General features: G+C 49.3%; 2 protein-coding genes across 13 annotated transcripts in view; one reads left to right on the forward strand and one right to left on the reverse strand.

Moving 5' to 3' along the window:
- Nucleotides 1-13169, forward strand: part of SLC36A1 (solute carrier family 36 member 1) — a 286699-nt gene that overhangs the window by 66275 nt on the left and 207255 nt on the right. The window contains exon 11 of one of the 9 annotated variants that reach the window (XM_036848432.1): nucleotides 9557-10602. The exons of the other annotated variants lie outside the window; for them this stretch is intronic. Coding sequence (XP_036704327.1) covers nucleotides 9557-9663 — 107 coding nt within the window. The 3' untranslated portion in view covers nucleotides 9664-10602. Of the gene's footprint in view, nucleotides 1-9556; nucleotides 10603-13169 lie in introns of those variants that run through there. 9 annotated transcript variants of the gene reach the window in all.
- Nucleotides 367-13169, reverse strand: part of FAT2 (FAT atypical cadherin 2) — an 82417-nt gene continuing 69614 nt past the window's right edge. For 3 of the 4 annotated variants that reach the window (XM_036848425.1, XM_036848424.1, XM_036848422.1), the window contains 4 exons: nucleotides 8793-9234; nucleotides 6182-6335; nucleotides 3442-3899; nucleotides 367-2383 (listed from right to left, as the gene is read on the reverse strand). In XM_036848425.1, coding sequence (XP_036704320.1) covers nucleotides 1845-2383; nucleotides 3442-3899; nucleotides 6182-6335; nucleotides 8793-9234 — 1593 coding nt within the window. In that variant the 3' untranslated portion in view covers nucleotides 367-1844. Of the gene's footprint in view, nucleotides 2384-3441; nucleotides 3900-6181; nucleotides 6336-8792; nucleotides 9235-13169 lie in introns of those variants that run through there. The other variant, XM_036848426.1, reaches the window with a different exon arrangement.

The following is a 13169-nucleotide window of genomic DNA, read 5'->3' on the forward strand; positions in this document are numbered from 1 at the left end:
TGCGATGTGTTGCCAAGGGTGCTGGCCGGGGGTGGGGTGGGGTGGCGGTCAGCAGTCCTGAAGTCTTGTCCAGGGCCTTTCATTCGCCTGCTGCTTAGCAGACGTGTCCACTAACTATGCACAGTTGTATCCGAACTAGAGGCCTTTTTTCCAAATAGTGTCCTGGGCCCTTCTCCCAGAGGTTCTGATTTGTATGTGTGGGCCTCAGAGATCTGTATTTTAGCCATTTTGCAAGGTTTGAGAATCATGGTGCTTAATGACCTCTGGGGTCCCTTCCAGCCCCCAAATCCCACGAACCTCAGCTTGGAAGGGCCTGTAGACCTTTGTGACCTTCCCCTGACCAAACAGCCTAAGTGACACGGAAAATAACAGTAAAAAAGATATTTTATTGTTAAAAAAAAAAACAACAACCACAAATGACCAGTGAAACCAGGCATCCCATCACTCACGCCCACAGTCGCCCGCACAGCCATGAAACATGCACACAAACACCCTGTCACCCACACAGCTCCCTCTTGCTGGAGGCAGCAGCCCTGTGGGTGAGAGTGGCTCTTGCTCTTCCTTTAGACTTTTGTCTCCAGAAGCAACACACATGAAAAGGCAGTGGACCGGAGACAGGGATTGGCAGGCGAGGGAGTGGCAAGGCCACCAGAAGTCTCTGGTCCCTACCACTCCTGGCTACATATGTTCTGCACATGTGTACACATGTACTATACATGAGCACCCACACGTGCAGACACGTGCCCACAATGACCCTCCATGCATAGGGTTGAGTCGCTGCAGGTAACACTTGGATTGGCAGGCCTCTGAAACAGAGGGGCAGGAAAGGACACTCCTGATGTCCGGCTCCCTGCTTCTCCACCCTTCCCTGCATAGGAGTTCTGACTTCCTTGTGTCTAGGGAAGAAAAATCCCTTTGGGGCAACTCATCCAGACAGCAAGGTTGAAAAGTGCCTAAGAATTTTTTTTAAAATGAAGAATGATGTCCTTCTTGCCTTTGGCCCAAAGTGCTTGCGAAACTTGGGCTGACGAACCCAGAGTTCCATGAGGTCTGAATTCTTTAACAAAGACGTTTCAGGGGCTGCACAGATCCTGGCAGGCCCTGGCTGGTAGAAAGTCAGGCTTTACGTCAGACTTAAAGAGGAGGCTCAAGGTGCTTGGAATTAGATTAGAGGAGTGGGACCCCCAGGAGACTGAGGCCAAGTGATGCTCCTCGGGAACCCTTGTCGCCATGGTTCACTGTCTTATGCCCGGTGCCTAGCTCGGTGCCTGACGTGGAGCAGACTCTGCAGTGAGCATGTGAGCGAGGCAGGCAGGGTGCACAAGTGACATGTGGTAGCTGCTCCCCTGCTGCTCACCTCTCAGCCCCTAGGAGGACACCCTGTTGCCCTGCAGGGTCGGTGACCTTGGACCTCCTCTCTCAGCAGGTGTGGTGCTTGCCTGTGAGGCATGATCCCACCTCAGCCTGCAGAGTGCAGCAACGGGCAGGTCTAAGAACGTGCCAGACAGGCCCGTTCAGGCCCTGACTCCCTGGGGACTGTCAGGGAGATGCACACTGCCTCTTACCCATCCCAGGAGTCAGTTTTTCCTGGGTTTCCAGGGTAACGGCTCTGTGCACACCCTTTCTGCTGGGGGCCCTAGTCCTGTTTCTGGAGCTGTACCCTCAGCTTCCCTTCATCCTCAGGGACTAGCTGGGGGTCTGGAAGAGCACATTTCAAGATGTGGCAGCCCGGACTGGGTATGGGGGCTTCGCTCCCACTTTCCCAGCCACGCTCAACTCGCTCCCCGCCAGACAGGGGAAGGCGCCAAGTCCTCGGCCTCCCCCTTGCCTCCGTCTGAGGACAGCTAGAACATGACCTCCTCGCAGCTCCCATAATCACTCTCCACCATGTCAGAGCCCTCATAGCTGGGGGGGGCCGGGGGCTGGACCCGGCCCGTGGGATGCCCGCCCCCCACCTCGCAGTCGGCGTAAGAGGGCCCGGCCCGGCTGAGGCGCATGCTCACCCCCTTGTAGCCCCCTTCTGCCAGGCAGGGCCCTGGCCCTCCCGCTCCCTGCTGGAACTGCGAGTGGTAGTAGCTGATAGCTGTGTACTCGTTGAGACAGGGGGCCAGCAGGTGCTCCTGGGGACTGGGGGGCCGTGGGGGGATCAGATCTTCCAGGTTCTGGTTGCTGTAACGGGGTGGGAGGGGTGCTCGCTTGTTTCCCATCTCCAGTGGGAAGGGGAAGCCCCCGTAGAGGCCAGTGGGGTCCGGCATCACAGCTGGGTTCCGGTGGCAGCGAGGCGATGGCGGCAGAGGGCCGGGGGTCCCTTCGGAGTGGGGGTATTCCCAGCGTTCCTTCCTGGAGTAAGTTGGGGGCCAGACTGTGGCTCCACCTGGGTACACTGAAAGGGAACAGCAAGATAGGGTGAGCTCTGAGTTTCCCTGGTGAAAGTTCCAGCTGGCCTTAGAGCTGCTCTGCATGACTTAGCATGTGGTAGAGATGGGCCGAGGAGTCGGTGGGTATGTGGCCCGTCTGTGTGTGTTGTCTCTGGCAGCTTAGATTAATATCTAGAATCCAGTGGGGCCAAGTTCAAAGCCAGAGGTTTAACTCAAAGCCAGCCCATCTTGTAAATTTGTGCCACTGATCCAAGGGTCAGTGAATAAGGGAAGAATCTGAATGGCTCCATGCATCCCCCCCCCCCATTCCTGGAGACAGCAGCTCTATCCCAAGTCCTACTGGTGAGTTTTGTCTCCTTAATTGAAGGAAACAAACACATATTTTGGACTAGGAGGTGTGATGGCATCTATCACAGAGGGCGATTAAATGAGATGTGGCTTGGAAGGTTGGAGATCAGGCATCCTTGGTCCTACCTCTGTCCCTGCTACTGAATAGTTGGGTGAGTTAGAATAAGTCACTGTGTCTTTATGGGTCCCAAGTACCCTACTGTCAGAAAGAGCAAATACTTGTTTTGACTATTACTGAATAAGCCAGAAAATATAAAGTGCTTTACAAATTCACCTCCTTTTGAGCCAAAGATGAGAGGGGGTGAAGGTCCCTCCTCTGGGTCAGCCAGGTCTGGCCCAAGGCCGCAGTACCTCTAGACTGGGCAACCAGAAGCTTGGACGACTGCCTCTCTTTCCCTTTCCAGAAAAGCGTAAATATACAGAAGCCCCCTTTTCACCTCAGGGATCCTACCCACCCCATCCAGGGTCTACAGGTTTCTGCCATGGACATCAATCCTGTGGAATGTCTTGGAATTTAGAGGAGTAGATCATGGTACAGTGGAATGAGGCCCAGACTCTGAGTCCAGAGGCCTGGGATCTGGTCCAGCCCACTAGTGCCCCGTAACCTTGACCACATCCCTTCATGGACCTGGATGGTGGCTCAGATAAGGGAGTGTTTCAGTCTATTACCCTGTTCCATCAATCCCAGAGGCTAAAGGCCTGTGGCTGTACTGACCCATCTCCTCGCCTGACCAGGTCCTCTTAATGATGGCCTCATTGTCAGAGTGGGAAGAGACCACCACTGGCGGAAGTCTGGGAGGCACGCTGCAGACCATTGGCCGTTGCTTAGAGCTGGGTCCAAAAGTGACGAATTCATTTGGAGCTGAGGTCTTGCTGGGCTCCACTTGGTTCAGGTTGTTGCAGACGCTTGTGCTCAGGGGGTTGAGCTCAATGGCAGGTGTGGCTTGGGTGTCAACACCAACACTCCTGGCCAGGAGGTCTGGGTCTTCCATGGCCACGGGCTTGTGGGACTTGCAACGGCGGCAGTAGAAGAGAAGCCCAGCAGAGACTATGACGATGACCAGTAGGACCACTATGATGATCAGAATCTCCTGCTGTCCCCAGTCCCCCCTTTTGATCTCAGGGGTGACAAGACAGTGTCCTTCTGAGCAGCCCCTTGATTCCATTTCACACCTGCAGACACAGAGAAGTAGTCAGGGGACTGAGTCACTATACTGCCCTTTCCATGTCCCCTCTTAAAAGATGTATGGGATAAAAACCCCTGCACTCAAGCCTGCCTCTCCAATTTCCCACCAAAAAGAAAAAAAAAAAAGTAATTATCACACATATCAACACATCAACTTCAGTTTCACATCATCCTCTACCAGTGAGGCATGAGACTCAGCAATACCCTTGTTCATGACCATTCGAATCTAGGCTCTGGGCAAGTCCATTATGTTCCACCCGTGAGATCTAGGCATTGGATACACTGCCTACAACTGAGGTCAAATTTCCAATCATATACTGCGGTAGAGGCAGCCGGCAACCTAGCTGTCCTTCGGGTCAGGGTCCCAGATACAAGTCAGCAGTCACCCAGCGATGGCAACCAGGCGCCAGTGTTCCCTCTGTCCCTCACCAGGAGGTTGCAGGAGCCCAGCATGGCTCCACACAGACCTTACACGGGACACCTTTCTCAGAGAGAACACCTAGAACCATATGACCTCTCAGGTCACCTTCAGCTTGGCTTTCATTGGTGTGAGGCTCCTAGGAGACTTCTATAGTCAGCTTTACCTTCTTTTTTTTTTTTTTTAATAGAACTTTATTGGCGTATAATTGCTTCACAATACTGTGTTAGTTTCTCTTGTACAACAAAGCGAATCAGCCATATGCTTATACATGTCCCCATATCCTCTCCCTCTTGAGCCTCCCTCCCGTCCTCCCTATCCCACCCCTCTAGGTCATCGCAAAGCACTGAGCCGATCTCCCTGTGCTATGCTGCTGCTTCCCACCAGCCAACTATTTTACATTCGCTAGTGTATATTTGTCGATGCTACTCTCATTTTGCCCCGGCTTCGCCCTCCCACCCCATGTCTTCAAGTCCATTTTCTATGTCTACCTCTTTGTTCCTGCCCTGCAACTAGGTTCATCAGTACCATTTTTTTTGGGGGGGTTCCGTATATATGCGTTAGCATACTTTTGAGGGACATTGGGAAAGGCTCCCTCCATCCCACGTGAGTCCCAGTGCCTGAAATTTCACCACCAACAGTTTGTCCTTTGGGTTATACGTTGGCCTCCCCAAATTCTCTTTTAAAATGCAAACACCACTTTCAGCCAGGAAGTGTCCCCTAACACAATGGTCCCCAACCTTTTAGGCACCAGGGACCGGTTTCATGGAAGACAATTTTTCCATGGACCGGTGTGGGGCGGGGATGGTTCAGGCAGTAATGTGAGCGATGGGGAGCAGTCAGGAGCAGCAGAGGAAGCTTCGCTCACTCACTCACCACTCACCTCCTGCTGTGTGGCCCAGTTCCTAACAGGCCTCGGACCGGTCCTTGGCCGAGTGTTGGGGACCCCTGCCCTAACCCATCTACTGGATGGAGAGAATCCCCTGCTGCAGAGTGAGGCGCACAGTGGGGCTGGAAATGCCAGGTGCTGAGAGAAAGGACTTGGATCTTAAAGACAAGGGGGAGCCTTGGACAAGCCCTTTCCTTCTCTGGGCCTCAGTGTCCTCATCTGTAAATTGGGTGGATGGACTATATCATTGGATCTCTTATGCACCCACTGACAGCAAGGGGGTCCCTTGGGAGCTTGTTATAAATAGAATCCTTGGCCTCCTTCCTTGGAGATTCCAGTTTAGTTGGTCCAGGAATCTGTATTTTTCACAAGTCTCCCTCATGATTTTTAAAGGTTTCCAAGTTGGGGAGCCATAAAATGAGAGAATTGCCAAAGCCTCTTTACATCTAGGATTCTAGGGATGATTCTCCTTCCCTTACAACCCCCCCAGGCCAGCATAATACAAGGCACAGGTAGCTAGTGGTGGGGTTTGAGACCCACAGCAGTGCCTGTATCAAGTGGAATCATTACCCCCAGGCCGCTTTCTGGAAAGTCATGGTCCAGAGCAAGAGAATAAGAACTTTAGCTACTTTCAGACTTCAGCAAAGATCAGAACTGCCCGAGGATCTGGTAGGAAGTGCAGATTCCTTGGCCCCAGCCTAGTGAGTCCAACTCAGTAGGTTCAGAATAGGGCTTGGGAAATCTGTCTTTTTAAAGAGCACCTCCCCTTCCAGGGTGTTCTGATGCAGGTGGTGGGAGGGAGAAGCCTTGACACGTGGAAAAGGCCAAGAAGCCAGGTAACCAGAGCACTCAGCCCCTGGCTGCCCATTGGCCTCTCTAGGGGTCAGAGTGCAGAGGTCATCCCCCAGTGGTGCCACACTCAGGGAGAGGAAGCAATGGCAGGGGACCTCTCCTGTGCTTACCTGTCTCCCATGTAGGGGTGAGGGCAGATACAGGGGGCTTCTTCGGGGGAAGAGATGCAAGTTCCACCTTCCAGGCAGGGCATCGAAGTGCAATTCTCCTTCCTTTGTTCACAGTGCCTCCCGGAGAACTGTGAGGGGCACGTGCAGACGTAGCCTGGGGAGAAGGGCAGGGCCATGAGAGAGCACGCTGGTCCAGTAGCCCCAGGGGACAGGTCCTCCAGGATGGAGGGGGACCTCATGTGTTTGCAGATCACAGTGTTCACACTTAGTTATTGAGTGCCTCTCTCTGCCACATGCACCATGGTAGGCACTGGTGCCCTGCTGGACAAGAAGATTGGATCCCTGCCCTCAAACAACTTACAGACTACAGAGAATAGGCATCTAAAGGATAATAATGGGTATCGTCATCCTAGACAACACTATTTATTGTAATAGTTGTTCTAAGAATCTTCATGTATTAGCTCATTTGATTCTCCCGACAGCCCTGAGATTGGTTACTGATATTGTCCTCATCAGGGACAGGTACAAGTTGATGGCAGGTCAGGAAATGAGGCTCAGGGAATGCATGACATTTGCTCAAGGTCACACAGCAAGCAAATGGCAATTTGGGGGTTCAAACTGAGACCGTTATAGATAACATCAGTATATTAGTTATTATCATAAAAATTAGTTTTATTGAAGGGAAGCGTTGGGGGAAGGAGTTAGCCTAAACTAGGCACCAGGGGAGGTTTCCTGGAGGAGGTGATATTTTAGTTGAGACCTGAAGGATGAGTAAAAATTAGCCAGGCAAAAAGATAGAGGGGCAAAGATGAAGATGTTTCAGGCAGAGGAGAACGTGTGCAAAGGTTTGGAGGAGAGGGTGTGGCATGTCACCAGGGTGGACCAGCAGGTGGGAAGGGCCAGGGCATAGGAGCCACAGGCAGGAATTAGGAATTGGGACTCCATTTGAACAGCAAGGGGAAGCCACTGCAAGATTCCAAGCAGGATAGTGCTCTGCTCATATCTACATTGTATAAAGATGTCTCTGGTGCCCTGCTGGAAGATGCTAGTGGAGGGAGAGAAGCAGGAGAGCAGGGAGGTGGCTGGTGCAGAAGAAAATAAGAGAGGTGATGGGGGCTGGGGTCAGACCAATGGTGGTGGGGACGCAGAAGTGATGGACTCCTTGGGTATCTTAGGTAGAAATGACAGTATTATTTGTCAGGCAAAGATTAGAAAATGGGAGAATGCCAAGTGTTGACAGAGATGTAGGTGCCTCGGAATCTCACACACTTGCTGCTGGAAGTACAGACTGCTGCGGCCATGCTGGACAGCAGTCTGACCCGATTTAGTCAAAGTAACTATTTGCATATTCTGGGTATGTGAATTCCATCTCCGGGTGGTGCGTATGTATGTGTGTATGTGTGAAAAGTTCTCACATAGGTTTGTAAGATGACGTGGGAGGATGTTCAGTGCAGCATTGTTGATGGGGGTGAGATGTCCATTGCTGGGAGAGTCCAGAGGGGAAAGGTAAGCGCATGCACACCTTGGAGTATTGAGCCACAATTAAAAGCAATGAATAAGAATTACTCGTGGCAGCGTGGATAAAGTGTAAAACATGATATACCAGTTATATACGTTAGAAATTCAAGCATGTGACAAACAGTTCTTACATTTTGAAAGAACTCATTTTAAAACTTTAAATGTTTGCCTATGGGTTTGAGGAAGGGAGAAGGCAGTGGAGTATAAAGGGCAATAAGAAAGAGAAACTGGGCTTCCCTGGTGGCGCAGTGGTTAAGAGTCCGCCTGCCAATGCAGGGGACACGGGTTAGATTCCTGGTCCTGGAGGATCCCGCATGCCGCAGAGCAACTAAGCCCGTGCGCCACAACTACTGAGCCTGCGTTCTAGAGCCCATGAGCCACAACTGCTGAGGCCTGCACACCTAGACCCTCTGCTCCGCAACAAGAGAAGCCACCGCGATGAGAAGCCCGCGCACCGCAACGAGGAGTAGCCCCCGCTTGTCACAACTAGAGAAAGCTCGCACACAGCAACGAAGACCCAACGCAGCCAAAAATAAAATAAATAAAATTAATAAATTTTTTTAATAAAAAAGAGAGAGAGAGAAACTTAGCGCGCACCAATGATGACACTGAGATGTGTGATGACTTCAGCCTTCTACATCAGAGGTCCCCATTTGTACACTTCCCCCATCCAAAAAAAAAAGGAGAAAGAAAGATAGTTCTTGTTGAGGGAGAAAGAAGACTCCTGGCCTCCCCTGGTGTAAACCTAGCAGATCCCAACTCGTTACTCACCAGACAGTAAGGGGAAGAGGGGGATATTTCCACTGAGATCTGCACCCTGAGCATGCCTCTCGCTTAACAGCCCTGTGACCTTGGGTGAGTTCCTTTACCTCTCTGGGTATCCCTTACGTAGCCCAGTGGTTTCCTGAGCTGTAAAATGGAGCTTTAATGGCTCTCTTCCCCGCTCCCCCCCCACCCCGCTCCCTCCCTCATGGGACTGTGGTGGAGGAATCTGCTTGGTAAACTCTACGGTGATACACGATTGCTAGTTCAACCTGGCAGGGTCCTCTGTAGAGCCTCCTGGGATAAGCCTCAGGGTCAGCCCTAGCCTTACCTGCCCCGCGGGTCTGTGAGCACTCCCCACCATTGAGACACGGGTTCTGGCTGCACTGGTCACTATGGAGGCAACACTGGGTGAGGGCCCGCCTCTCCAGCATGCCCGCCACCTTCTTGCCATGGGCCAGCAGCTCCAGCGCCTCTCCGTTGATCATGACAGCATCCAGGCAGCCTTCGAAGCCCTGGGAGACATTTGGGAAAGAATGCAAGAGGACGAGGCCACCCAGAAAGAGGTCCCTTTCAGGCCTCAGACTCCAGCAGTTCTCTGGGAGCGCAAGGGAGGTGTTGGCTGCACTGTCAACCGACAGGTGAACGGAAGTGTCTGTCTCCTCCACCAGAACGGAGTGCCACTCTTGGTCATTCACACGAGACCGGGAGGAAAGGTTTCTGTAGAAGCCACCTGGGCAGTGGTATTCCAGCTGGAGCACTCCATCGACCAGCTGTAAAGAAAATCCAAATGGCCATCAGCAAAGCCAAGAAGTATTTATAAAAATCCCTGCTCAGAAGCTGCCAGTGCAAAGAATGTTAGTTTATTTTCACAGGTAGGAGGGGTAGTGTTTGGTGATTTTCAAGGCTGTTTTAGACATTGTATTTATAGAGTGTAGAAACCCTCAAAGTGCTCTTCTATGGTCTCATTTGGCCTTCGCCGCTCTCCATGGGATGGCCTGGGCAGGGATGATATCTCCATTTCAGAGATGAGGAAACTGAGGCCCAGAGATGCCTTGCTGATCAAGACCCTGTCTTTTGGATTCTTCTTCACAGGCCTCTCCAGTATTCTATACTCCTCAGCCTTCAGGGATACCAGAAATCTCCCTCTCACCCCAACTCCCTTACTCAACAGTTCAACAGTTCTTGAAGTGGGTCTCTAAGATGATTTCAGGGCATCTACAAGGTGAAACTATTTTCATAATAATCCAAGACATTATTTGCCTCTTCTACTCTGATTCTGTCACAAATATACAGTGGTGATCTCTAGACATGCGCCATCACAACAGATAAAGGCAGAAGTAGGTACGAGCCAGCTAGCTTCTATTAAGCCAGATGTAAGAGAAATTTGCAAAAATGTAAAACAATGCCACTCTTTTTTTAATATGGAAAATGGAACAATTTTTCCTAAAAATATGGAAACATGTAATGGGTTTATGTTAACATGTAATGGGTTTCTTGTTATTTTAAAACTTCTCAGTTTTAATTTCTAATAATGAAAATGCCAATAGCTATTACCCACATAAACAAAACTTCCCGATGATCCTCAATTATTTTTAAGAGTACAAAAAGTCCCAAAATCAAAAAGTCTGAGAATCACTGGGTTAGAACATTTTAGTTCCCCTCACCCTCAAGAAGTGGGACTACTTGTGGCCAAATAGTTTTCCTGTCACTCTGGGTTAGGTAGTGCTTTCTCTGGGTGAAATGTGAAGATCTAACCCAGTGTTTTCCAGAAGTTGGACATTTGTACGCCATCTTCCTGATTTTTGCCCTGGTTGAATTCTACCTATACCTTTATTTCCTTAAAAAGAAAACAGTATTATTATAGTAAATAGAAAACCAATATAACTTGCCATTAAGAAAAGACAATGACAAAAATAAGTACAACTTATACAAAACATTGTCATTAAATCACTCCTTTCACTTACCTAGGACCACAGATCTGTTGATCCCTCCATCTTTTCACTGTCTTTCCCCTCTGTAATGTCCTCATTCCTCTCCTTACCAATCTTAAATTCCATAACCAAATTCCTGTCCCTGTTTTACTTGGTAGAACTCACTTGGCAAATACACAAATCCGGTAAAATCCAACTCTCCCTCTATATGTAAGTATCACGGAGCTGAACATGGCTGGAGAAAAACACACAGCTTTTGCTTATTGGTCTCCCTTTAATTTCATGACCATGAGTCTCAAATGAGCCCTTCATGCTACCCAGTGATCGTACTGTCTTGCTTAGTCCCCTCACTCTCTCAGATGACTATTTTCACAACTTCTCTCTCCTCAGACCCTTAATGCCTCTCTCCCCATCCTCGCTCTCAGCAATCAGATGGAAACTTCCAGGCACTCTCACCATCATATCTGTCCACGTTGTCCAAAGCCAATCTCTCCATTCATGCACTAGATCCCACCCCACCCCCCTTACCTCCTAAAGGACAAGATGCCACTGACTCTCCTTTCTCCTTCCTACATCTTTGTTCACTCTCTACTGGATCATCCCAGTCATCATACAAACATGCTGTTATTGTTCTAATCTTTAAAAAAAAAAAAAGTTTTCTTGAACCCACTTTTCCTGCCAGATAGCACTTTCTTTCTTTGCTTTCCCTTTGCAGCAAAATTCTACCCCCACCCACCATGACACTGAAACCACTGGTGTCAGGGCACTCAGCGTCCTTTGTGTTGCCAAATTCAATGATTGATATCACTTCCCATCTTACTTGACCTCTCAGCAGCATATTACGCAGCTGATCACTGCTTCCTTCTTGATACACATCCCTCATTTGGCTTCCCAGATACAATACTCTCTTGGTTTTTCTCCAGCATCACTGGTTGTATCTTTTCATTCTCCTTTATTGGATCCTCCTCTTCCCCAACCTCTCAGTGTTGGAGTATCTCAGGGATAAATCCTTAGTCTACTCTCTTTTCAGTCTACACTCTTTGGTGATCTCCCCAGTCTCATAGCTTTGAATACTATGTATATGTGGAAGAATCCCAGATCTTCATCTCCAGCCCAGACCTTTCTCGCTAGATTTTGTTTGTCCAGCTCCACTAGTAGGTCTAATAGTCATCTCAAGCTCATATGTCCAAAACGGAACTCCTGGTCATCCCCCTTCCCCAACCTGCTCCACCTGTATCCTTGCCCGGGTCTGTTGGCAGCAACTCCATTCCTTCAGGTTGCTCAGGTCAATATCTTACTCCTTGCTTTCTCTCCCAGCCCTCATTCAGTTCATCAGGAAGTCCTGTTGACCTTACCTTCAAAATCTCTCCAGAATCTGAACTCTTTTTCCCAGTTCCACTGTCATTCCCCTGATCTAAACTGCTATCAGCTCTCACCAGAATTACTGCCTTTTGGCTGGGTCTTTCCACTTCCATCCTTGTTCCTCTAAAATCTATTCTCAACACGGTAGCCATGAGGACCCTTTTTGCATATGTCATACCATGTTAATTCTCTGCTCAAAACCTTCTAATGCCCCCCACTTTGCTCAGAATAAAACTCAAAGTCCTTAGATAGCCTATGAGACCTTTATAGATATGACCCCATCCTATTACATCTCTGACCTCAACTCCTGCTACTACTGTCCCCTTGTCACTTCACTCAAGTCATATTGACGTCTGAGCTATTCCTTAAACATGCCAAGCAATATCCTGCCAATGACTATACCCGCTACCTAGAATGCTGTTCCCCCAGAAGTCTACGTGGCTAACTACCTCACCCCCTTCAAATTATTGTTCAATTATCACCTCAATGAAGCCTTCCCTAACCACCTTATTTAAAATTGCAACTTCCCACAAAAGGGCAGAATGCAAGCATGATCTCCTCCACTCTGGCTTGGTAGACAACATAGCAGTTAGAGGCTCGTCTTCATTGAGGGAGAAAAACAGCTATAATACAGAATGTACCAGGCACCTTCAAGATGGTGGAGGAGTAAGACGTGGAGATCACCTTCCTCCCCACAAATACATCAAAACTACATCTATATGTGGAACAACTCCTACAGAACACCTACTGAACACTGGCAGAAGACCTCAGTTTCTTCATCTGTAGGACAAGGATGATGACAGTCACCACCTTACAAGGCTCTTTCGAGGACTAAATGCTATAACACAGGCAATAAGGTGTCTGGCACAACAAGGGCTCAGTACTTTCTTATGACCACTCTAAAAGGATGAGTCCCATTTTCATAGATGAGTAAATCGAGATGTAGTGAGATTGAGGCTCTGGCCCAAAGGACTGAGTGCCTGGGCAGGGATTCGAAAATGGGAGCTCAGCCATGCACATGTGCTGGTCACAGGCACCTGACATGAACAACTGGCTCTCTTCAGTATATTTCCCTATAGCATTTTAATTTATTACAATAAGTATCTGTCATTTTTATTAAAAAGAACCCCATAAAGCTATTTTCAGAATTTAGAATAATATAGCAGAAAAGGGAAAATATAAAGAAGACTGTCCATGAAAATCATAACCTCCAGGCTTATGATTTATTTGAGAGCTTTAAAAGCACAAAAGGACTGTGACTCTAGAAGAGAAATATTCTGCAGGCTGCCTCTCCTGCACACCACCCTGCTCTCTGAGCAGCTGACCTCCGCGAAGTTGCTGCTGCAGGGCTCCGCGTTGCAGGTGGACAGGTCCACAAGGCTAGGGGTGGACAGTAGTTGTTACTGTGCCCC

This window comes from Balaenoptera musculus, chromosome 3, assembly GCF_009873245.2.
Source record: "Balaenoptera musculus isolate JJ_BM4_2016_0621 chromosome 3, mBalMus1.pri.v3, whole genome shotgun sequence".
Classification (NCBI taxonomy): Eukaryota; Metazoa; Chordata; class Mammalia; order Artiodactyla; family Balaenopteridae; genus Balaenoptera; species Balaenoptera musculus.